Genomic DNA, 23965 nt, shown 5'->3' on the forward strand with positions numbered 1-23965 from the left:
ACATGGGATATAAAAAAAGAGTTAAACAGAATCTGTGTCCTCTAGAAAGATATTTTAATCATCCCCATTAGTCCAGAAAAATGCCACTTATTTGTTAAATCATGTTCAACAATACACACCTCTGCATCCTATTAATTTTGATCTAAAAAGTATCTTAAAAAGCAATCATTTATGTGCATTTAATGCATTTCATCTATCCAAAAGTCACAGAAAAAAAAGATTTGACCCATTATGTTTGCAGTGATAGTTGTCTTTATTATTATTTTTTTTGATTGCTTGAAATAAATCAATTCCAGTCAAACTCAATTTGCAGGTTTCAGGTTTCTGTGTTGAATTTATGAGGGGAAATTTCAAAATGTTAGCTGTGGTCCTCCCCCCCGACCCTAGAGATTTTCTGGATGCGCACGTGCCCGCATCCTTCCACCTGCCGATGATGCTCACGCTGCGCTGCGGCAGGAGGCGCGAGGACGTCACTGCGTCGCAACGCGGAAGGAGGAAAGAGGCTCCACGTCACGTAGGTGTACTTACGTCTGTGCGACACCAGGTGCTACCTCAGTACTGTGCCCCGGCAGTACACCCTCATGTCGGCTTGACGAACTTCTCTGAGTTCACGGTGAAGAGACACTGACGGCTTTTTGCACTGACGCTTCTCGGCAGACCCTGTGGACATTAGCGGAAGGTAACGTACACACACGGGGATATATATTTGGTTTGTCCGCTGCCTGGCTGCTAGCCTGACCCCCCCCCCCCCCCCCTTTAGACGTTACCTGCAGTCGTGTTTCTATCGAGCACCTCTGCTTCAGAAAGGAGGGGGTAAAAAAGCCATAATAATCGTTTTATTGATGAAACGTCGCGCGGACCATTAGCTTCTCAGCGTCAGTTAAGTGAAGCAGCAGCAGCTAGCTAAACAGCACTTTAGTTGAGCTCGGCTGTCTTTGCACTGTTGTTGACGGTTCTGTGACAGGTGTTGTTGGCGGTCCTCCAGCCGGTTATTTGTCTTTTACGCATCGCTGCAGCGATTCCCAGGCAAGCTGCTAGAAATGTTTATAGTACTAACTAATCACTAAATAAATCAGAGTGAAGAGCTCGAGCTGGTAAAGACTGAGTTATTACTGCCTGTGTGCAGTAATAACAGGCTAAGGCCCAGCGGTCGTCCAGATTGATAAATAACACAAAGGTAGACAACCATGAAAATCACCTAAAGACAAACTGATAAACCTTAAAGGATACAATAATATTCAATATCTGTGAGAAGCTTTCTGATCTATGGTGCCAGAGCTTTTTAGGTTTGTCTATAATATTTTTCAAGCTGTAACATGTCTATCCAACACTGGTTCATCTGGTTTGTAGATGAATATGGTGTCATTTTAAAAAAATATTTTCATGCTTCAGACAGTTTTATGAGCTGGGAGAGTTTTTAGTGACTCCTAATGATTTTAAATTCCTTTATGGGTTTCTGTGGCCTGCAGCAAGTTGACAGTTTTGCAATTGGCATGTATAAAACTGGATTATTCTCTTTTTAAACATTTTTTATTATAATTTTGACCTTTTAATATAATTAAAAAAAAACAGATGTAAAAGCTTTTACATTTGCTCGAACGAAAAAGTTCCTTTCTTTAGTTTAGACTAGTTAACAAGGGTGGTAACAAGTCCTAACTAGGATTCGATTGATATTCACCTACCATATTGGGTCATTTCAAATGACCTAAAATCGATCCAGGACATCTTCAGCCAAAAATCCAACTAGTGTTACTCAGTGATAAACACCTGGGTACTTATCAGTGCAGGTGAAGGTTTCCAGATTCCTTGTGTTTATTGCAAGATAATTAAGTGTAAATGCAATATGTGTACAAACAAACAAGAATTTCATGAAGAATTTCATAAAGTTCCGCCCTCTGTTGTTTATCCACTTCAAAATAATCCAAAGGGAACATTACTAGAACATTCTACCACACTGCCATCACGTGTGTGTTGTCCACTGTGATGGCATTTTGACGTTAAAGTAAAAACTAACTTACCATACCTCAACCCAAATTGTATTTTACAATATCAATTTAATTGAAATGATTTTATAATGGTATAGGTTGTTTCAAATAACAATTTGCCTCAGGCTGATTGATCTGATTGGATCGTAGGAACAGAAACCCCTAAAGTCAACACTTTTTAACACTTAAAATTAAATCTATTTTTGTTAGAAATGATTGAGACCATTGTGCTTTTCCCCCCGCATTTGGTGTTATACCAACATCACTGTGGTATTTTCCCAAAACTTGTTTTTCACATTTCCCTAGAATCATCTGCAGTTTTCTATTTATGCAATAGTTTTGGGTTACTGATATTGAGCCAGCATTTGTTTATTGTTTCTATTCTTCCCCATGTACAAAGCCTGGGATTATTACCCAACTTCTAATATCCCTTCGTGACAAACAAGAAAAGATTATCTGATGTTGATACTTGTGAAACACATCCCTTGAAAATACAAAAAACAAAACAACAACTGTTGCTGTTGCAAAGATGATTTCCCAGTTCTTTAACACCCCACAGAATTAATCATAAGTGCATGGTCTGCAGTTGTAATCTACTTTAATAATGTGACCTTTAGGGGAGCAATTGTTGGAGAGAATTTGGATAATAAAGTAATCCAGAAACTGGTTTATTACGTTTACAAACAACAATTATCTATGTCTTCTCGAAATATGCTCAACTTTATAGATTTAAACTGGCTCCTACAAACACCCCATAAATGAAAAGTGTTCAAAATTTAGCACATGAGCTGGATCATTTCCTGAAAAGGGGAAGAGGAACTGGAATGAGATGAAGTTGTACTTCCCTAATGCTTTTGCGTCCTTATCCAGTTGTGAGCAAGCAAGCTAATGCCTTTGCACGGCATTTCCTCACCTTTATCCCAGGATGGCTTGTACTGTAGCTGTTAATATTTTTTAAAACTGTGCTTTAGTGCCAGTTTGTCTTGATCATTATCTGTTGTTAACAGTCTTAAAGCTTTTTTTTCCGTAAACGCATTTACCTTAAATGTTTGTTTTTGTCTCTTTTGCTGGTAAGCTGCAATTTGAAATGGTTAGAATGGCCTGCTCTATTTTCCAGACTAGAGGTTCTCCTCCATTTGAGTTGGCTGTTGGATGGTTCATGGATAAAGCAACAGTTTGGATTTGTTGTATTTACAAAAAAGATAATATATATAGTTAAAGTTCCACACCGATGATCTTTTAAGCGATTTCAAAAGCTTTCCAAGTGGTTTTTTAATTAGGATTTTATATACAGTTTTTAGCCAAAATAAAAAAATAAAACTATCATTTTGTAAGACCTAGTTTCTGCAGTACAGACTGGTAGTAGTTCATTCGAAACTTGCTTTTGACTTGTGGGTGGGACTGTAGGTGCAAAGTAGGGCTGCACGATATGAGGAAAACTCGCGATATGCGATATTGGTGATTAATATTGCGATAACGATATAATTCGCGGTATATAAACAAATAGCAAAACAACCAAAAACATCATTTCCATTTCACTGCAACAGTTTAAACATTATACTTCAAATGACCTTTGTTGACGTAGGAGTCAAACATCTAACATAAAAGGGCTCATCTGATTGATCAACAACGTAAACGGGTCCTTCCGATTGGTTAAATGCATAAAGGGATTTATTTCATTTGTTCAATATTTCAAGATGCCATGAGATTGTTTTAGCACATTTAAGGAAACCATTTATTGCGATTTTCGCCGTCTTTTGCGGTATGCATATTGCACAGCTTAATGTCGCGATAACGATGAATTTGCGGTATATTGTGCAGGCCTAGAGCAAAGCAACCCCGCCCCCTTTCCCCTCCCTGTTGTTGAGAGCTCAGAAAAAAAATACATTTTTCAAACAGCAACACTTTAATGAAAACCGTGTTTTTGGTGTTATGTAACGTGTTATTGGAGATTTTTTTTTAAATTATGGAAGACATTAATAAAAGAATGCAGGATTAAAACTGGGGCGGAGTTGCTCCACTCCAGCTGTCCCACCCCCAAGTCTGAGGCGAATTTCTAATGAGCTACTGCCGATGTGCAGAAACTATGTCTTAGAAAACATAACAGGCTTTTTGATTTTGGCTAAAAACTGCGTAATCAGGATGAAAAGACCACTGGGAACGATTTTACAATAGAAAATAATCTAGTCTGAATGGGTCTTTAATTTATCCTCGTTCAGACTGCTTTAAGCTCATTTTAAGAAGCCAGGTCAGACTACCATGACCTGGTCAAGTGGCTGTGTCAGTGTGATGTCCCTCCCACTGTCCTGGAGGAAATCCCCACTTTAGTGCAATTGCTGTTGGCTGCCAGTCAGGGGAAGGAGTCGTCATCTTTATTGATCCTATTTGGGTTTCTGCAAGCTGTAAAAGATGGCTTGTGTGTTTACTTTTTTTCTCTTTTGTCTTTGCGTTTGCATTTTCACCAACTCCAGTACCTGAAACACACCTGTTCAAATGGTCTCACTGGTAACAAGATGGTTGTTTTGGTTTAGGCAAATCTATGTTGTGGATCTTCCTCCCGCGTCTTTTCTTTGAACAGGTTTCTGTGACATGCTTTGTAAAATTCCCAATCATGTACTAACTTTAGCTATCACTCTTAGAGCTTGATCAAGTTTACAGGTGACACACTGATAAGCTACTGAACTGAAGGGTGTTACTGTAAGCTTATTACACAGAGAGAAGGCTACATAGCAGCTCTTACAGTTGGAAGGAAGCTTCTTCAGTGCTGAGAGGGATGCAAATTTAACCATTTTACCCGACGCTATGGAAGTGAATGTTATAAAAGTGATGTGCCAGTCAAAAAGAGGAACTTTTATCAAACATTAAATTGCTATATGTGAGCAAGAAAAAAAACAAAACAGAAAATGTTTGCTTTCTTTTAACAGAATCACGTGTGAAAACTTTTTCGTCCCTCGAAGGATACTTTACAGATTGTAACACTTATATTTTTATTCCTGAGTTGTTCTATAGGACTATGCAAACATGAGATTTTACACGTGTGCAACAGCTTACACTATAAAAAATAATTTTGGAAGGGTGTAATTACAAGTAGTCTAATTGTTTAAAATGTATTTATATAAGTTAGATAGTATGTTTACTTTATTATGAGTAAATGTTTCCCATGCCACCCTTTTAATCAATAGCAATGTTTAAAAATTAGTTAAAAATAAGTCAAATTTACTCAAATGCCTTAGCTTTTTTTACAAAAAATGGGCAATTAAACATAGTCGCCAAAAGAATTAAATGGGGAAATAGCCTACAGATTTATTAACATGGACATAATATATGTTTACATTAAAAAAAAATCTAAATCTCTTATATAAGGTTACAGTATTTTTTGCCTTTGGGCTTTTGAGGATGGGACAATCTAACAATCTCAAACCTTACTAAAGTAAAAAAAAAGGATGTTATTTTTTTTAGATAATTGATGATAAAAAACAACTTTTCCAAACAAGCTGTTTTTTGCACAGCAAAGGTATTGTTTTAAATAAAAAAGTGGGATGATATTTTAGTATTTTTAGCTGTTTATTTAAGCTATTTCTACTTTGGAAACAAATTTGCTCAAATAAATGCAAATTGTTACGTCAATGTTTGTGGGTGATATCAATAGTTTTTTGTAGTGTAGGTATTTTGCTTCAAGCACATCCCTTCAGAATAAAAGAAGAGTTGTAATTTTTTTATCTCTCTTAGGACTAGTGGTGTTTCAGTGCAAAATTTGTGTTCATTTCATGATATGGGATTCTAAAGAAAAGTCAGCTCTCCAATTTATATCTTGTTCCATCTGTAATTAAGTTAAAGCGGAACTAGAACATCTGGTTTAGTATTTTTAGGCCTTATGTTTGTGTGCAGATAAGAAATAATTCAAGTCTTGTTAGTTTTTTGTCTTTTTTTCCAACTTTACTGGCAGAAAACGAGATGCAGAAATGGTGTTCATGCTCATCATAGCTTATGAACTTTTTCCAAAAAAATTTGGTGAAGGAAATCATTTAAACAAGACTATGATGCTTCAGTTTTGCTTTGAAAGGTTTGGACAGCATGAAAACCTCACAGGGAAAGTTTGTTCCAGCAGAGTAAACAAAGCTGTTTTTGTGTGCATGCATTACCATAGATTAAGTGTACCCCTAAATGTGACACAGGCATTTGCATTTAAACCTCTGCAGGGCAAAGATGGAAAAGAAGCTTGTTCAGAAATGGAAATTTAAGCTTTTAATGTGAGATTTCTGTCTCAAAATAATGCCAGTGAGATTTTTTTTATATAATACTATTTAAAAAAACATACACTGCACTTTCTTTAGATTGTTTGTGGGTCTAACTTTTCATCATAAGCTCTTGAACCTCCCTGTGGGTGATACTGCAGCATAACATAGTAAAGAGGACAATATAAAGTGTCAATACAAAGTTCTTCTGTTCAGTTGTGTTGATTCTTTGTGTACACGCTAATCTTTGTTTTTTCCTATTAGGGTTCCTGTTTCCACATCCCGATGGGGGAATCAGGCTCACGCCGTTCCACTCTTGTGTCCCGCCTGCCAATCTTCCGCCGCAGCAACAGTAAGCGGCAAGAGTCTCTCCCTTCTTCTCCATCTTCAGGCGGGGTTGGAAATGGCGTCCACACGTCCTCGCCTTCCAGCACTAACTCCAGTTCTGGCAGCACCGGGAAACGCAGGAGCCTTTTCCGCACTCCGTCTCTCAGTTTCACTTCCAAGCGGAACAGCGATCCGCCTGTCCAACCCATCAACCTGAACCTTCCCCAGCCACAGACGCAGACCACCGACGCAAATGGAAATAACCAGCCGACGGTGACGCAATCAGTGTCAACAAAGTCTACCGACGGTGGTGGCCGTCCCAAGTCGCGCCATTCATTTGGATTTGGCAGCAACAGGCAAAAGAAAATCCCCCGCTCTCAGACCGAAGACTTGGACAAAGCTTATTCATCATCCTCCACAGCCAATCGAAATGTTTTCATCAACTGCATCAGCAGCTCAGGGACCAACGAAGGTGACGATTCTGGGTTCCTGGACGACTACAGTAGGGGCAGCAATAACAACCGACGATCCTCTCGCCAGAAAAAACAACTTCTACCAAAGTCTTTCTCAGCCCACCATCGCTTCTCCCGCACGTCTGATCACCACAGACCACCTGAAGTCAATCTAGAACCGTCAAACTCCACCACCACGGCTCCAGGGACAGGAGGGCTGACTCCAGGGTCTTGGCCTGGTGAACTGATTGGTGCGGGTGGTGAGAGCTCACTTCAGTCTCCAATGATATCAGAAGATCGAACGACAGCCATCACCCCGTCTGAGTTCATTCCTGCCACAGAGGACTCTGTATCCGAGGTGGACGCACTGCCAGCTCCTAGCCCCGGGTCCGCTGTAAACCCTGTTCCGGATTGTGAGGCTGCACTGGCCGCTGACCCGGCTTCAGCGGAACCCCCGCCTGTCCAAGAGAACATCAGTGCAGCCGTCACTACCTCACAGGTAGCAGAATTTATTTACTCATAAAACAAAATAAGTGGCATACATTTAAAAGGAAATTAAGTTACAACAATAAAAAACTGAATACAAACACACAAACTACTTGAAGGTGCTCAAACTGCTGCTGCTGCTCCATATGGTGGCGCACGTGTGCACTGAAACTAAGGGCTGAGTCAGTTACCTTTACTCTTTTCTTGTTTTCAAAATCGATGAATGACTTATGTCCTATCAGTATTTAAGAAGAACGTTTGACTGCATCCTGGAGTTTAGCTGCTCTAAGAGCAGCAGAAAGATTCTGTGATGGTACAAAGCTGTGAGGTGTTGAGGGTTGTTTGCATATCTGTGATATTAAGCGTTATTATTGTTGATGATCTGTTCCAGAACGAGTATGTACAGGTTGACCGAAAGAGGTCCAAAAATCAATCGCAGAGGCACTCTGCATGATATTGAGAATATCAGGTTTATGACAACCAACAAAAACAACATTTCTTCCTTTGACCTAATCGTGGACATTAATTGATAATCCCACCCACTATTCCAATCTGTCAAAAGAGATGTTCATGATCCACGGTTAAAAAAGGCTCTCAGATCAAGCAGATCTAAAGCATCTTTTTTTTCACGGCTGAGTGTTGATGCGGATGCTCTTGAACAAGTGACATCTGAGAGCTGCAGTGTTGCTTGAAGCTTGACTGAAATATTCTTAAGTGTCCGTTTGTGCTCAAGAAGGGGTTTAGCTAGATCAAAACAGCTTTTTCTGTATTATTTTTCCACAAAAAAAAAGATTAGAGGTTTTATTGTAATTGACAAACATGGAAGAATCACAGATGATTTTCAAAATTTGCAACAAATGCAGGTTTAAGAGATTTAGAAAGATCTCGAATTGTTTCAAAATATTACCAATTTAGAAAGCACTTTTTTGTCTGGCAGCTGTGAGGTGGGGTTCTCGTAGAAACGTGGTCTAGGGCTCTGCTGCAGTCACGTTATTTTTTATCTAACACATTTTTTTTAAAAGCTGAGAGAGTAGAGAGTAGATATAATGTCTTAAGGGTTTGAAATGTGACGTCAAAGCACAATGATAATTTGATGCTACCAACAAAATCCTACAAACCTATCAAGGTCTTACCTGTTGCTTAATATGTTTTAACAAAATACAAAAATAGAATACTTAAGAGTAAATCTGTGTGGCTAAAAGTATTTTTTTAAACTTACCACGTTGCTATACTTTTATTAGACCTGAACAATATATTGCAAATTTATCGTTATTGTGATATCAAGCTGTGCAATACTTATATTGCAAAAAAGACGGCGACAATTGCAATAAATGGTTACCTTAAATGTGCTAAAACAATCTTTTGGCAGCTTGAAGTATTTAACAAATCAAGTAAATCCCTTTATGCGTTTGACCAATCGGATAGAGCTCTTTTATCTTGGATGTTTGCCTCCTATGTAGACACGGGTTAACTCCTATTTAAATTAAACTGTTGCAGTGAAATGGAAATTATGTCAATGGTTGTTTTGCTATTTCTTCATGTATCCTAAGTTATTTGTCATCACAATATTATAATGAATTTATTTATATGGCGCCTTTCTAGACACCCAAGGTCGCCCCTTGGGTGTCTAGTCTATTAATCACTAATATGGTCAAGTTATTTTGCCCCACTTGAAGGGGAAAGCATCAAATGGAGGAAACGCCAGCCGGACTCCACTCATGACTCAAAAACTCCATGAACTTGTCTCTTTTCTTTATCTGCATTTGGTTTTATACAGAACTTTTTCCAGTGAGTTAATGAGTAGCTTCAAGAAACCAAGCAAGCTGAAAAACCTGAATAGAAATAACACTTCTGAAAATATAACCTGTTTTACAAATAAATTACAAATAACTATAATTTAATTTCAAATAACAAAATATGATATTTCAAATGACAAAATTTCGCACAAAAGTAATGCACTGTGATCAATTAATCATCAGACAGAAAATACATTTAAAAAAAACAATTAAATATCTTTTTCTCAAATTTTATAACTCACTTTCCAACTATTCAATTTCCACTCCAATTTATTTTTCTTCAGCCATTTTAATGTATATATACACACGCTTTTGTGTGTGTGTTTTGACCTAACAAATATCGCAAGTTTCCCTCACATTGTGCAGCCCTAATTTTAATTTCTTCTGATACTTCCCTGCAGGTTTTCTTCAGTCCAGCCCAATCCAGCACTGAGAAACCATTGCTCCCAGACACCAGCACGGCCAACAACACAGACTATGACACGGCTGTTTCTCTCTCAGAGCCAGAAACAGCCGTGCCCTGCTTCCCTCTGCAGGAGCAGTCAGAGGAGGAAAGAGAGGAGAGGGAGGAGGAAAGGCAGGAGGCACAGAAAGAGGAGGTCACGGAGAACAAGAGTGATTTGGTGAATGAGGGAAAGCCTTGCTTCCACAGTGAGACCACAAGTGAAAGCGAGGCCAACGTGGCACGCAGTGAGGGGTGCCAGTCTAACCCGGAGAGACCTGACAGGAGAGCCCGAACCTCGCATTCGTTTCAAGAGAGAGGAAGCTTTTGTGGCTGCCATGAACCCAGAGCCTCTCACTTGAGAAAACCACACGCAGGTATGCAACTAAAACTAACACAGCAAAACCACTGACGCACAGTAAATCCTCCCACAAGCATTTCTGAGCAACAAAAATGGGGCCTTAAACTTGTGACCTGGACTTTAGTTGCATTTATATTTCCACTCTAATAATCTTTTGATCGACTTTAAAAGCGTTCCCAGTGGTCTTTTAATTATGTGTACCATCAAAGGGGTCAAATAAGATGAGGAATTTGACTTTGTCTCGTAAAAGAGCACCATCTTCCTTATTGGAAGGAAAAATGACTCAATTATGTAAATTTATCAATTTTATATTAAAAACAGATTAAAAGACTTCAAAATCAATTTCAACACTTCAGGAAATAAATTCTCTTCTGATGGGACCGAATCACAAAGAAAGAAAGAAGATGGACAACGACTGCCTTTTTGATATTTATTAGATTAACTGAAAATATAAACAATAACAGATAAACAGGTCAAATTCAGTATAGTGTGTGTCTGTGTGAAAGTTGGTGGATGAGCAAAGTAATGCCTCAGAAGGGTTTAAGAGAAATATTGTAATCTGAAGAAAACAACAAGAAAGTGTTTGGTTGAGAGGGTCTCCCCACCAGAGTGTCTCTAAGCTTTCAGTCAAAGTTCACCAGACAAAAGTGGTTTTCCTGAGGCCGACGAGAAGGACAAAACCAGCAGTGGCTTTGGTATGAGGATGTAAGAGAAAAGTTGAAGTCTATTCTGGGACTTATGACCAAAAGCAGACGACGTTCTGCCAAAAAGAGCAGATTGTCTTTGGGCAAGCGTGCTGGATTTAAAAGTTCACTGGAGTTTAGTCTCAAAATGAATCGTCTGATCAGTTTAAAAAATATGGAGCAAATATGGCACTAAGCTTCAAAATGGTTAAAAAAATGCACGAAAGTTCATTTCACAATAAAATGGAATCGTGGCACAAACTTTGTTACTTGGGGTGGTTTGAGATAAAAGTTCCCCCCTTCAATTCAATTCAATTCAATTTTATTTGTATAGCCCAAAATCACAACAACAGTCGTCTCGATGGGCTTCGAAGTGAAACATGAACTCAAAAGGATCGTGAATACAAAGAGTTCAATAGTAAAATACTAAAATGAACTAACAAACTGACTAAGCTATACTGGCATCCCTGCCCTTAGACCCCCCTTCGCGGTAAGGAAAAACTCCCAAAAAACCGGATTCCGGAAAAACGAAGAAACCTCAGGGGTGCCCACATGAAGGAGGGATCCTCCCCCAGGACGGACAGGCGATTTACCAGAACTCAAAGAGAAGAATTTACTTAACTAAATCTACAACTACACATTTAAAGTCCAGCAGACGAGCTTCATCCAGCCGTGGTTGGGGGGACAGTCAAAGGCGCGAGTCGAGCCGGAGACAGGAACCACAGCCAGGTGTAGGAGCAGGAGCAGAGACGAGGTACTCGGTCAGGTACAGAGCAGAGACGAGCCAGAGATGAGCCAGAGGCAGGATCCACAGCCAGATGTAGGAGCGCGAGCAAAGGCGAGGTAAACGGTCAGGAACTGGAGCACGGATGAACCAACTGGAGTCTGGAAGCACTCCCACTCCCCAGGAGGGGAGAGGAAAAGAGGGACAATACATGAATCGCACTGCACCAAACAGAGGCATGGAGAACTAAATGATAAATTATGGTCAAGAATAGAGGAGAGGAAGGGTAGAAGTAGATGAGAAAAGAGGACAGAACCCCAGTGCACCATAGTTACCCCAGCTTCAACTTCTAGCAGCCTTTTAAAAGAAATAGTTATTAAGTTTAATTTAAACAAATTAACATTAAGTTAAATAATCTCTGAATACTAAGTAGTCTGACAATAAGCCTGTCCAAAGAGGAATGTTTTAAGTCTAACTTTGAATGTAGAAACTGAGTCGGCCTCTCTTACATGAGCTGGGAGTTTATTCCATAAGACAGGGGCTTGGTGGCTAAACGCTCTACCTCCAACCGTACTTTTACTAATTCTAGGAACCACAAGCAGTCCTGCATTTTGCGAACGAAGTGTTCTTATTGGATGGTAAGGGACTATGAGGTCCTTAATATAGGACGGGGCCATTCCTTGTAAGGCTTATAGGTTAACAGGAGGATCTTGAACTTGATTCTAGAATCAACTGGGAGCCAATGGAGCGAAACTAACACAGGAGTGATGTGATTTCTTCTGCTAGTTCCAGCTAACAATCTAGCTGCTGCGTTCTGAACAAGCTGGAGACTTCTTAAGGAACTCTTAGGACACGCTGCTAACAAGGAGTTACAGTAATCCAGCCTCGACGTAACAAATGCATGGATGAGTTTTTCAGCATCACTCTTAGAAAGTATATTTCTGATCTTAGCAATATTCCGCAGGTGAAAAAAGGCAGTTCTACACGCCTGAGATATATGAGCCTTAAATGATAAATCCTGGTCAAATAAAACCCCAAGGTTTCTAACTGTGGAATTAGGGGCTATGCTTATGCCATCCAAGGAGACTATCTGAGCAGACAGAGCATCTCTGAGGTTTTTAGGACTTCTTAGGTTTCTCTCATTCTTCTCTGAACCGAATCCCCAACTCTTCTTCTGAGCTGAGCAGCACCCTTTTGACCTCAGAGGAGGTCTTCCTGTCAACCAGATCAACCAGCTTCATGTTTCATCAGAAATTTAAAAATAAAAGCATGTTTTTTCTCTGAAATGTTCTGGTTTCTCAGTAACTGTTTTACTGATGTGATGTGAAACCAAAACGCATTTTATGGTGAAATCAGAGGAAATGTGAAAACACAAACAATCATGAAATACTTCAGTGATAAAACAAGTTTGCATGAAGTTCGAATGAAAGTGAGTTTAGCGTAAAGAAAGTTTCAACATTAACAGGTAAATTCCTAATGAATAAACGATGAACTCTGAAGGTATGACTCATAACAAAACATAAACGTTATGCAGTTTTTTACGTTTTTTATTGGTCAAATAAAGAGGAATAAGTCAAAACTTGAATTGAGTTCAACACAATCAACTCTTAAAATGCAGTGTATCGATATAGGGTTGAATGGCTAAACTCATGTTCAAATATGCAATTTAAATATTCATGACATCACAAAGAATATAATAGAAGTTTCACCTACTTCCTGTTGAGATCTGTGAATAAAGGGAAGTAGGTGAAATGTCAGTTTATTCACATTCAACACAACAACATGTAAAGAATACATGTTTCAGACCTTTATTTGTAGAAAAAGGTTTTTAAAAAAAAAGGTTTTATATTTTTCGCTGTCTTGCTATGGATGCAGATGTTGTAAAGTCACAAACCTTACTTTCCAAAAGAGTCTGCAGTGAATCCTTCAGTGAGGGTAACAGGCAGTGTTCTTTTACCTTTTAGGTAAATCCCTCTTTCTTGCCCAGTGTTTTCCTTATTAAGAAATACAGTTTGGGTAGTAACAGACCTTCTGGGGCTTTGGGTCATGTTGGGACCTTTTACCATCCAAAGTGAAGCCAGATCCTTAATCGTCTTAAAAAGATCTGCCAAAAGGGTTTTATGGCCTTGGTAGGTCTAAGCCTTGGAATGTATTCCTGATTATAGTAGACTCACAGTTTCTTCTTAATTTTTTATCTTTTGAGAAATTCCATTTCCATTTACTGATGGGGGATTTTTTCACGCTGCTTTTAACGATTGCTTTTAACTTGAAAGCTTTATCATATCGTAGCGGCGATCAAGTGCACGTTGGGTCTAATGGCACCAAAGGATTCTGGGATGCGGCCGGGCATGCGTGTTTCTTTTTGTTGAACCATGACTGAAGTGTCTAAGACCTGAAGTGACCTCCATGCTGTTTGGCTGCTCAGAGGTGTGTTAAAACAAATGACTTGTGCTTGGTGGTGGATGGCGCATACAAAACCATTCACCGAGCCCGAATGTTCGTACATGGCGGCCGCCAATCAAATCCATAAATTAGCCGCGTCACAGAATAAGCCGCAGGGCTGTGAGCGCATTACGGTAAATATTGATCAAATCCAAAAGAATCACATGTCACCTCAAATGGGCTTATTCCTGTTTTATTGTAATTGACATCAGCTTATTTTCATTTTAAAATAAATGTTATATTACAAACCAGATCATGGCAGATCCAACTGCTTGTAATCAGGAGTCTGTTAATAGCTTTTAATTATTTCACTCAATGAGGATAAACATTGCCAACTCTAAATAATAGAAACTGTCAGTATGCCTATGAAAAAAACAATCAAAGTTTGTTTACCTGATGGTTTCTGTGACAACAAGTTATGATAAAACAGACTCGGTGTCATTTGTCTTTGTGATATGGTTTGTACGCCTGTAATTCTGTGAAATTAAAAATGTTAATGGATTATTGGTAAGTCTATGATTACTAAACAATACCAACCAATTTTGCAAGAATAAAGGTGTGTAAAAAACATTCAGTGTGAGGGGAAAGGTATCTTTGTTTGTGTGCACCTCTGTGTGGGTGGAGGTGGAGATGAAAAAAGAGGATGAGAGAAAACAGTTGGCATTACGTCCTGCTTTGCAAAAACGCAGTTCTGTGTAGAGACAAAAGGAATCGTCTGTTTGTTTGTTTGTATTCTGCATATTTCAGCAGTTATGATGATACTCCGCCTGTCTGGCTCAGAATATATTTCCTGTGGAATTTTACATTTATTCTTTTGTTTTAGTTATTGTGCAACCCTCTTGGTGCAGGTACTCACATAAAACCTGATTACCGCCAAACAATAAATATTATAAATAAAAAACATTTTATAATATAGCTGAACAGTTTCATATGAGGACATATTTAACCTAATTTAAAAGGCTGAAAAAGCTTTTTCATTTACTTATATGAGAGAAACACTGTTCACCAGATGACAAAAGGCTCTAACTGTGTTAGAAATTGATAAAACAGATAATAATATTTTAGCTGCTTGATCTAAAATGAGTGTCTGGCTTAGGCATTTTCTTTCTTTTTGTCTCCAGCTTCTTTGTGTAGCAGTGCCAGCCCATACCACGAGGTGATGCGAATGGAAAGGCGTTTGCGCTCCTCATCTGAGGGGGCTGGTGGGCCTCGTATCCATGGAAACCAAAGCGATGCTCCGGGCATGGAAGGATGCGGTTTACTCAAACACAGAAACAACTCCTCGTCGTCTAAAATGGGAAGTCTGGTAAGTCCTGGGCTGAGCTTTTTGCCTTCATTTTAATGCCAACAAAGTACATGATAAAAGCAGAAGAAATAACTTGATTTGAAGTATTAACATTTTAAAAACTAAAAATGCTAAAAAAGAAACTGTAAGCAAAATGTGAAACTAAATGAGATAAAAAAATAACCCCCTACTACACCCCAAAATATTTACTAATTTAAATAAGCAATGTAAAACCATCAGAAAAAATGAACAAGTTTTGTTTTGTATAAAACATTTTCATTCATGCAGCTCATGCATGAAAACAGTACAATGGGATTTACATTATTTTCTAAATTCATTATTAGATTTGCAAATAAAACTATGTTTAATGTGAGTAGTTTTATATTCTACAAAAAACCTTTTTAGAAAAGTAGTATTTTTATTTGAATAAGCTCCATAAAAACACCTTTAATAGTTTACATTATTTCCATCTGGAAACCTTGCTTGACTCTCAGTGAAATGACGGAAAAGTCTTCTCGGTCTGGTTTGAATTTGCATTTACTCCTATATTGCAGATCCAAGAAAAATTACATTTGTCTGCTTCTGGGACTTCTACTTCACAGCTAAAAGCTCTGTCAATCAAGGAAAGTGGTTTATTTTATAGAAAAGTAGCCTCACTAAATGGGGAGAACAGATAAAAACAGTATGATTGTTAACACTTGTGCATTCTTTACTTTTTAAAAGGATTCAACAAATCCACATATATATACTTATTTGGGAGGGTTCAAAAGAAAAAAAAACAGTGGTAAAATGTTTTAAAGGTCAATTAACAGAAATTTGTAAGAGAATAAGTCAAAATAAAAACAATTTAGTTTTTTCCCCCTCACTTGTAGCACAATATTTAAGACAATATAAAAATATATATTTTTTATATTATTCTTTATTTTAGGATCAAATGATGAACTAAGGCAATAATATTCTATTTTTCTTTAATTGCCACTTCTTGTCTCTTCTTATTGAAAAATGTGCAACTTGTTTTTATATAAAACCATAAAGACCTTAAATATTATGTGCCTATATAGTGCTTCGCTTTATGTCTTTTAAAGACCCGTTTTAGTAATGCTAGCTCCACCCTTGTTCAAATTAAAACACAAGATTTATGAAATCTATTGAATAAAACAAGTTTTGGAATGTACATTTATTTAAAATGTTTTGGTGATAAATGAAACCTGATTGAAATGTAAAATTTCAACCTAGCCAACATCTATTCAATCCACAAATCTATTTTTAATGAATGGCATAATTTTCTTTTTTTGGACAAAAATCACAATTTCTGTTAGTTTTTCATTTAAGAATTCATAATTTACAATTGAAATTTCCAAATGTCCTTTAGTTTAAGTCAATAGTTATGCAAAAGCAGTTTTCTTAACCGAAAACAAATGCTCCACAAATATTATATTTCATTGCTCAAGATGCTTCAAGGTTGCAGTGCGTTGGATGTTGCCACCAGCCAATAACACCACAAAGGGGGTGTGAGGATTAATATATCTCAAGCAGGTCTCATCGCTGCGTGCTGCCTCCCCTTTCCTCTGTGTCAAATAGCTGCGGGTCTGTGTTTGTTTGACCCCACTGACCCACAAAAACACACAAGCACAACAATACTCAACAATGAATGCAAAAAGCAGCCAGGAAGCCTTTCTCAACAAACTATTGCCAGGAATGCTTATCAAGTGCAAGCATTATCAGTACTGTAAAATATATGAAAACGGCTTTGACAGTGCATAAACACATACAGTAAAAGGGTTGTTTTGAAGTTGAAAGCCATTCCAGAGAAACTTCTGAATTTCAGAGAGTCAATGTATAATGTTCTTAGAAAAACTTCTTTATTTTTCTGTCAAGTTGAGTCTTTTGTTCCGTTGAGGCGTTGTGTTTGCTTCGTTTGCCAACATATTGCGTTAGTCCTTTGTTGACGTATGCCTCTACAAGACCCACTTCTGTTCCTGGCAGCTCGTACTGTGCCTGGGCTGCTTTTCCAACAACATTCCCAGTCGTTCTTTGAGGGAGCCAAACTAGTTTAAACCAATCCCATTGACTGTACCACCGACGACAAGGTTTTCTCCTGAGATTAAACAGAGCACATCGCTTTGTTCGTTACCACCGCAGCCTGGTGACTTACACCTCTTTAAATACGGTGTAATCTTCTTTCCTCCTCCATGCTTTTGAAGGGCCCTTCAGTGGACTGAGCCATTCAAGAAAGGTGAGAGCCTGGGAAGTGTGCTTTCAAAGTTTAGAGGTTCGTTCCATTTGGAGCTGGTGAAACCCACATTATTTAGAAACATTAGCTGTTGCTCCTGCCTGAGCTTTCAGTCATATTTTAGGGCATTAATTCAATAATTGCAACTGTCTATCCTTTTTTTTTTGGTTTGTGGGTCACTCTGGTGTTAATGTGATAAAAAAAAAAAAGCTGATGGGTCATGACACCTCGGCAGGACAGAGTATGCATACGCTTTGAGCTTTGCAGCAAAACACGTTATTGTGAAGTAAATTCAAATTTCATAAGCTTTGTTATATGTGTAAATCTACGTTGAAGAGCTTCTTTGAAGTGAATAAACCCCATCGATCCATCTTCAGAACCTCCTGAAAGCCTTTGGGGGTCACTGGGCTGCTGGGGCCAGCGCAGGTACCGTTGGGCCAAGGTGGGGATACACCCTGAACAGGTTGCCACACAATCACACGCACGTGCACACCTAAGGGCAATTTGGAGTCATCAAGCCACCTATGAAGCCTGTTTTTGTTCTGTGGGAGGGAAAACCCACTTGCTAATGCTTGCTGTGAGGCGAGAGCACTAACCACTGCGCCACCGTGCAACCTGTACTTGTTTTAGCAGCTTTATGGTTAAATCATTTCAGTTGGTATTGTCTTTTTTTTAAGCCTTTAATATATATAGCAACAATAATACTGTGGCAGTCGGATAGCGACTGCATTCCAAATGATTTAATAAAAAATGAATTACATATAAACTTTTCTAGAAATGCTCTCTTTTCTTAGAAACGCGCCTAAATGTGCACTTTGTCTGTGCTGGAGTGGGGCATGCAATGTGGCAGAACATTTCAGCTGTAATCCACTTTGCTTTGACTTTCTTACTCACACATTTCAACAGTTGCTTAGCAGCTTGTTTGCTAGATAGTGCTCTCCAGTCCAACTGAAGCCTTGTTTAATCTAATTGACATAAGTGGCACTTGCTGAAATCATGAAACGGACTCTTCCTCTCTGAGCCAGAATAGTAAAAAATAATCATCAAATGCAAAAAAAGGGATGGTTTCAATTATTAGCCACTTATGCTTACAGAACATGAAACTGATGCAGTACAGTTTGGAAATACAGAGCCTCAAGTTTGAACAAAATATTTTGTCAGTGCAAGGTTTGCAGTTGGTCATCAAAACCTCGAACTGGTCATAGCTGTGGACATCTGTTCAGAAAGTCACAATGCAGTAAGATCAAGCAAAAATCAAGGCCTATGTTCAAATAAAAAACAGAGAAAACATATGTCTTTTTATTTTTAAGCACATTTTCTATTCAGTTCTATTCTATTAGATTCATAAAATTCAATATGTGAAATAAACAAAACAAAAGAAAATCTGGATGAAGATGTGGTGTTAAATCTGTAGTGCTTATTCCAACAGTGCTTTATTTTATTGCTTTATTTTGCAATCTTAACTTTCATATTAAGTCAGCTAATGTATTATTATTATTTTTTTACGACATATACATCTAAAAACAGACGGACCTTTAAGTGTAATGAGTTCTTTGTTGATTGAAATGTGCAGAAGTACCTGAACTCAGTCTGCAGCTCCCTTGTTTTTCTTTGCTACACCATTAAAGCAATGTTGCGCAACATAATTGAATTCAATTATGTGAATTTATTTTAGATTGTAATATATTGTTTTGTGAAGGGTAAGTTAAAATAAAGGAAAAACTATAAAAAAATAGCCATGTGTCATATAGTTATAACTGAGATGCTGATGAAAGCTTGTGCTTTTGTCAGCAACTGAGCGGATGTGCAGCTGTGGTAGTTCGGCCCTTTTAACTACCAGCCAACTTCAGCTAACAATTCATACTCCATGGTTGGGAAGAGTTTGGTGTTTTACCTTGCGCTGCTTAAAAGCCATATTGTGAGGGACTGCAGTTTAAAATGTGTTCTTGCAAACATTTCTGTTGCTTTGACTCTTTATTCCAGAAATCAGAAGAGGTGTGGGAAGCTGTACCTGCTGCTCCCGCATGTAAACAACTTTTATGCTGTTTTGATTACTTGTCATAGTGAGTGTAAAAGTATGCTGGAAAACAAGCAGATATTTTTATTTTTTGCACAGCAGGAACAGAAAAAGGACAGAAAATACCCAGAAATCTTAAAAACCACATCTAGGATTGATTTGATAGTGGTCAGATTTTGTTGTTCTGCATCTTTACCGTCTTTTACACTAAAATTGATGTAAAATATGCGTAGTGATCCAATCTGTTGTAGAACAAGGGTTATAAATTGTAGGAATTTAGGAGTGCATCTCTGAAATGTTAAATAGTGCTGTTTATTGAATAGGAGACAGATGTTTACATAGCACTGGAATGACTGATTAATGTGTGCTAGCATGAGAAATTGCTCGAAAAAGACAAATGTCAGGTGATAAACTGGGAGACAACTTTGCAGGGACATTATTTCATCACACAGGTTTTATTCAACAAACTGATTTCCAATTTGACTGGACATTCAATCATCTGTGCCCTCAGGAACATTGTAAACACAACTGGCTGTGAAGTGCCCACTCAAAAAGAATGAAAGCCATTTGCTTGTGTGTATATTTTCCGTTGCCAGAGGCTATAATACCTGGCTGAAAAACGAAATTGCTCTCCCTTCATCTTAATGCATTTGCCACCCTAAAGCAGTGAAAACATGTAATTTTCATTGACTGAATATGTGATTTAAACTGAGTGGGAAGAGCAACCACTGGCTTTTAATGGACAGAGAGAACCTGCCGCTTCCCTTCATCTGTGCTCTGGGTGTCATTTTGTTTGCCAGTTAGGAGATGGAGCTGTCTTTTAATGAGACCAGAATCTCATATTATCTTTATTGAGTCGAGGTTTTATCCCTTCTCAATCACATATTTGTGGTAGAAAGGTGACATTCTGAGTTGTTTTTGGGTTATATTAACACATTTCTGTGTCTAAAGAGGATCATAAAAATGGGTAATTTGGTTTTAGATGAAAGCTGTGAGCTGCAGTTAAAAACCACTATCTGTTCAAAAAAATGTTTAACCGCTAGTTATATTTGATGTTAAAGTGCACCGCGTTGAACTGTTCTTTTTGTCTTTATTTCTGACACTGTTCTGGAATAAAAAAAACAAGAAAAATGTCACTTTTTGGACATTATCCAGTTTTTTTTTTTAATTACAGATAAATAGTCTCTTAATGGCTAAATACATGATCTGTGAGGTGTTGTTAAATAGGGAGAATCATCACTGTATGAGAGTGCTCTTGCTCTAAGATGGATAGCATTCAATCTGGGGTGGGTCTAGTGGTTGTTTATGTGCAAACAAGAATTATGAGAGCTAAAAAGGGTCATTTATCTGGTTTTTGATATATTTAAAGGCATTGCATAAATCTGCCTTTGTGGAGAGATGTTCCAAATCGTAAGCTTTTAAAGATTCTTCTAAGAGATGGATTGTGATGGCTTTTTATTTTATGTTTGTTGACATCTTTTAGATATTATTTATCCAGTTTTTGTGTCGTTTTTGACAAGTGTTGTTAAGCACTTTGTGATTATAATTAAGTAGTAGATATACAACATTTGCTTGCTTCCAAAGTGTTTTTCATTATCTGTAAGAAAGTTCAAATTCATTTTTTGTGATTAAAATACTTACTGATTGATAGAATAATTTTTATGTCATTTTTTCAGCCATTGCAAAAATATTGATAAAAATGCTTTTATGATATTGTCCAGCCTAATAAAATCCAACTGTTTGATCATTCAAAAAAGTAAAATGTAGAATGTATTTCTATTTTTTCTATATTTCTTCATTGAATTTGGACTCTTTAATTGACAATATTCTGACAGTACCTATTATAAGTTATTAACTGTCATTTTTTTCTCTCTTTGTTACTTATATGATCACTAGAGGGCAGTGTTGACATTTGGAACATTTGGAATCCAAATAAACATTTTTCCATATCACTCTAACATCTTAGTATCTAAACAACATAGGGGCTTTTAGTGAAAGGCTGTAAGGAAATGGGGGGGGGGGTATTTGGCATCAAGTGATGCTACATGACTGCTGCAGCTATTAGTCACTTAAGACAGAAATGCTGGGGGAAAAAATCCATTTCAGGTAGTTTTATAACCACGTCTGCAATTTATGCTTTTTTTTTTCAGGGCAAGACACTGGGAAAAAACATCCATAAAAGATTTTTATCTTGTGAAAAATGTATGTCTTTTTTTAGACTGATCACCTTGATGTTCTTGATTATTTTCACATTTGTTTAAACATTTAAATTAGCAGCAGAGTCAGAATTTTGATTAATGATATCAGTATTGACAAGGAGCATCAGTCTCACTCATCGGTTTATGCAAAGGAATACAAAAAATTAAGCTGTTGATTTCACTCATTTCTTTTATTAAACTTTTAGAGCCCGTACAAGTAAAATTAAACTTCCTCAGGATCATATGGTTTTGGAAATTGCATGACTAAACAATGAGCTGCCTCTCTTTGTCGAGGGGATTGAATCCTGCAGATTGGCAAAGTTTTTCTGGTTTGTTCAGCAGCTAGCTTCTGCTTGTCAAGCATGGCTAAAGCTGACAGATGTTGCACAACACAATATGCTCACTTGGCATCGTCTTTCTTTCACTTAGCAAACCAAAGTCATCCCTAGACAAAAAAGAAGAGAAAAGTTGTTTATAGTTTTGTATTCAGCAATAATGGAAAAATTAGCATATTGAGCAGTATAAATAACATAAGCAAAGTGATGATAAGTAAGTAATGATAATGTTGAGAGAATTTTACTTCTCTCTCAACAGGATGTTCTGAACAACCTGGGTTCATCAGAACTGGATGAGGATGATCTCATGTTGGACCTTGACTACTCCGATGATCAGAGACATCGACATGGTAACTTTTCTTTTTTCTTTTACATTTCTGCCTTAGTGTAGCTGTGAACACTGCCTTTGCTTTCTTGTAGATGTTGATTTCAATGAGTTCTAATGTATAGTCGAGATAAATTAAACAATACGTTTCAGAGCTTCTCCTTTCCCTCACAAATGCATCTCTTCCTCATTTTATAGAAGTCAGCATCTGCTCACATTTCCCTGTTCCTGTGTGGATTTCTTCCTTTTCCCTCTTGGTGTTTTTTTATTTATTTATTTTTAAACTTCCTCATTTCTCTGCTGTTGTTCTACCCACTGCCTGTTTCTCAGTTTGCTCATTAATCCACATTTATATTTATTCCAGTCTCCCTAGTCTTTTCCTGCCCTCCATCATCAAGTGTCATGACATTGAAGCAACTGCTTCATTTACAGCACTTTATTTCTGGGTTGTTTTGGCTTTTCAGTAACATAAACAATGCCATAAGGGTGAGCTGTCTAATAAGAATGAGTCTTCACGCCATTCCACAGAAGGGCATGGAGTGCAAATAGTACTGTCAGCTCATGTTCATACATAACACAAACATGTCATACAGTTGGAGAGCAGGACGATGCTTTCATGTTTGTGGATAAAATGAATGCTCATGTAGCTCAATTGCATAGCTCCTAAATCCATGAATTTGTTTGTCATACATTATTGCTTCAATAATATACTTTTTTGGTTTCATGATAGACAAATAACTGACATTTGCAAAAGAGAGATATATCTTGAAACCTTTGTGAATATCTTTACATGCTTAACAATACTGTATTACTTATTTTTTTAATATTAATCCTTGCTTGTAAATATTTGTTTAAAACATGAGGATCTACTTAGTTGAGTGAATTTGAGCTAGAAATGATATCAGTCACCATTTATGAAAAATTGACAAGTTAATACTTAAGTTATTACTGGCTTAAATTTCTTGCATTTGTGTAATTTTAGCATGTGGTCTTGTGTGGAATGTTCAAAACGTTGAACAGATTCTCCTGAGCCTGCCTTCAATGGAAAGGGGGTGGACTTCCAACAAGCTCACACCTGATTGGCGAGAGCGCTTGCTGTAGAAATGTTGATTCCGACCAATCTGTCTGTTTCCAAAATGGCGGTGTTGCAAAAACATGGTGACTGAATTGGCTTTATATCGTTGGAACCGGAAGCAAGTTATCTTCTAGGGGTGACTTCACACTTGCTCAGTACTGTTCTCAGATACAGTCAGTGATTTTAGGCTCCTCACATTGTTAAAATATCTCAGTAGCACACAGCATTGATTTGGTATGCTACTATCTTAGGTTTGATTGAAATGAACTCGAAAGCATCATTCATTTTATGCATCTAAAGCTGAGGTCCTGTGGCCAACATGTTAATATCTCTGTGCCTTATACATGCAGGGCACCTTCTATACACTGAATGTCTTAGCATGCATGTGGAGTTTGTGCTCAGAGAGAAAGAATGAGCAGGGTGGCACCTGCTTACTCATTGTTAGTGTGGAGTGCTCTGTTGAAGACTTGATAGCAGCAATGGAAGGCTGGAGGATGTGCAGGAAAAGTGGACTTCATTTGTTGCACCAGTAGATTCAGATAGAGCTCTGCTGCCTCAGCCACA

At 37.8% G+C, this 23965-nt stretch overlaps 1 protein-coding gene across 5 annotated transcripts in view; it reads left to right on the forward strand.

Moving 5' to 3' along the window:
• The first annotated feature begins 444 nt into the window (after positions 1-444).
• The window catches only part of ccser1 (coiled-coil serine-rich protein 1), a 128176-nt gene continuing 104655 nt past the window's right edge, over positions 445-23965 (forward strand). For all 5 annotated transcript variants that reach the window (XM_020705831.3, XM_011479001.4, XM_011479006.4 and 2 more), the window contains exons 1-5: positions 445-679; positions 6485-7498; positions 9683-10100; positions 15055-15239; positions 22261-22351. In XM_020705831.3, coding sequence (XP_020561490.1) covers positions 6506-7498; positions 9683-10100; positions 15055-15239; positions 22261-22351 — 1687 coding nt within the window. In that variant the 5' untranslated portion in view covers positions 445-679; positions 6485-6505. The remainder of the gene's footprint in view (positions 680-6484; positions 7499-9682; positions 10101-15054; positions 15240-22260; positions 22352-23965) is intronic.

This window comes from Oryzias latipes, chromosome 9 (genome assembly GCF_053564925.1).
Source record: "Oryzias latipes strain Hd-rR chromosome 9, Olatipes_Hd-rR_3.1".
Taxonomy (NCBI): Eukaryota; Metazoa; Chordata; class Actinopteri; order Beloniformes; family Adrianichthyidae; genus Oryzias; species Oryzias latipes.